The sequence below is a fragment of the Penaeus monodon genome, chromosome 27 (assembly GCF_015228065.2).
Source record: "Penaeus monodon isolate SGIC_2016 chromosome 27, NSTDA_Pmon_1, whole genome shotgun sequence".
Classification (NCBI taxonomy): Eukaryota; Metazoa; Arthropoda; class Malacostraca; order Decapoda; family Penaeidae; genus Penaeus; species Penaeus monodon.
In genome coordinates, this window is record NC_051412.1 from 26,773,556 (window position 1) to 26,773,814 (window position 259).

Below are 259 nucleotides of genomic sequence, written 5' to 3' on the forward strand. Positions count from 1 at the left end.
CACGATAAGAACTACAGCAACAATCATAAGAACGAAACTTCCAAGTCTTAATTCACCATGCTCTGCAGCCTCAAGCATGCAAGCAATAAGAGTGTCGGAAAACTTATTTCGTTATATGAAGGGTAATTATTTTCCTTCCTTCTGAAGGTCCTTGGGCTATCATTCTCACCTTGCTGTCCACCCCCATATCCTCCCTGATAGCCTGTAGGATAATAGTCATTCACATTACTCCTACAACCTTCAAAAAATTGCCTTTTAT

The 259-nt window shown here is 40.2% G+C and overlaps 1 protein-coding gene across 8 annotated transcripts in view; it reads right to left on the reverse strand.

The window, feature by feature from the left end:
- Nucleotides 1-9: 9 nt before the first annotated feature.
- The window catches only part of LOC119590744 (protein FAM98A-like), a 12,115-nt gene continuing 11,865 nt past the window's right edge, over nucleotides 10-259 (reverse strand). For 7 of the 8 annotated variants that reach the window (XM_037939451.1, XM_037939448.1, XM_037939446.1 and 4 more), the window contains one exon: nucleotides 10-202. In XM_037939451.1, the coding sequence (XP_037795379.1) occupies nucleotides 48-202 (155 nt within the window). In that variant the 3' untranslated portion in view covers nucleotides 10-47. The remainder of the gene's footprint in view (nucleotides 203-259) is intronic. The other variant, XR_005230285.1, reaches the window with a different exon arrangement.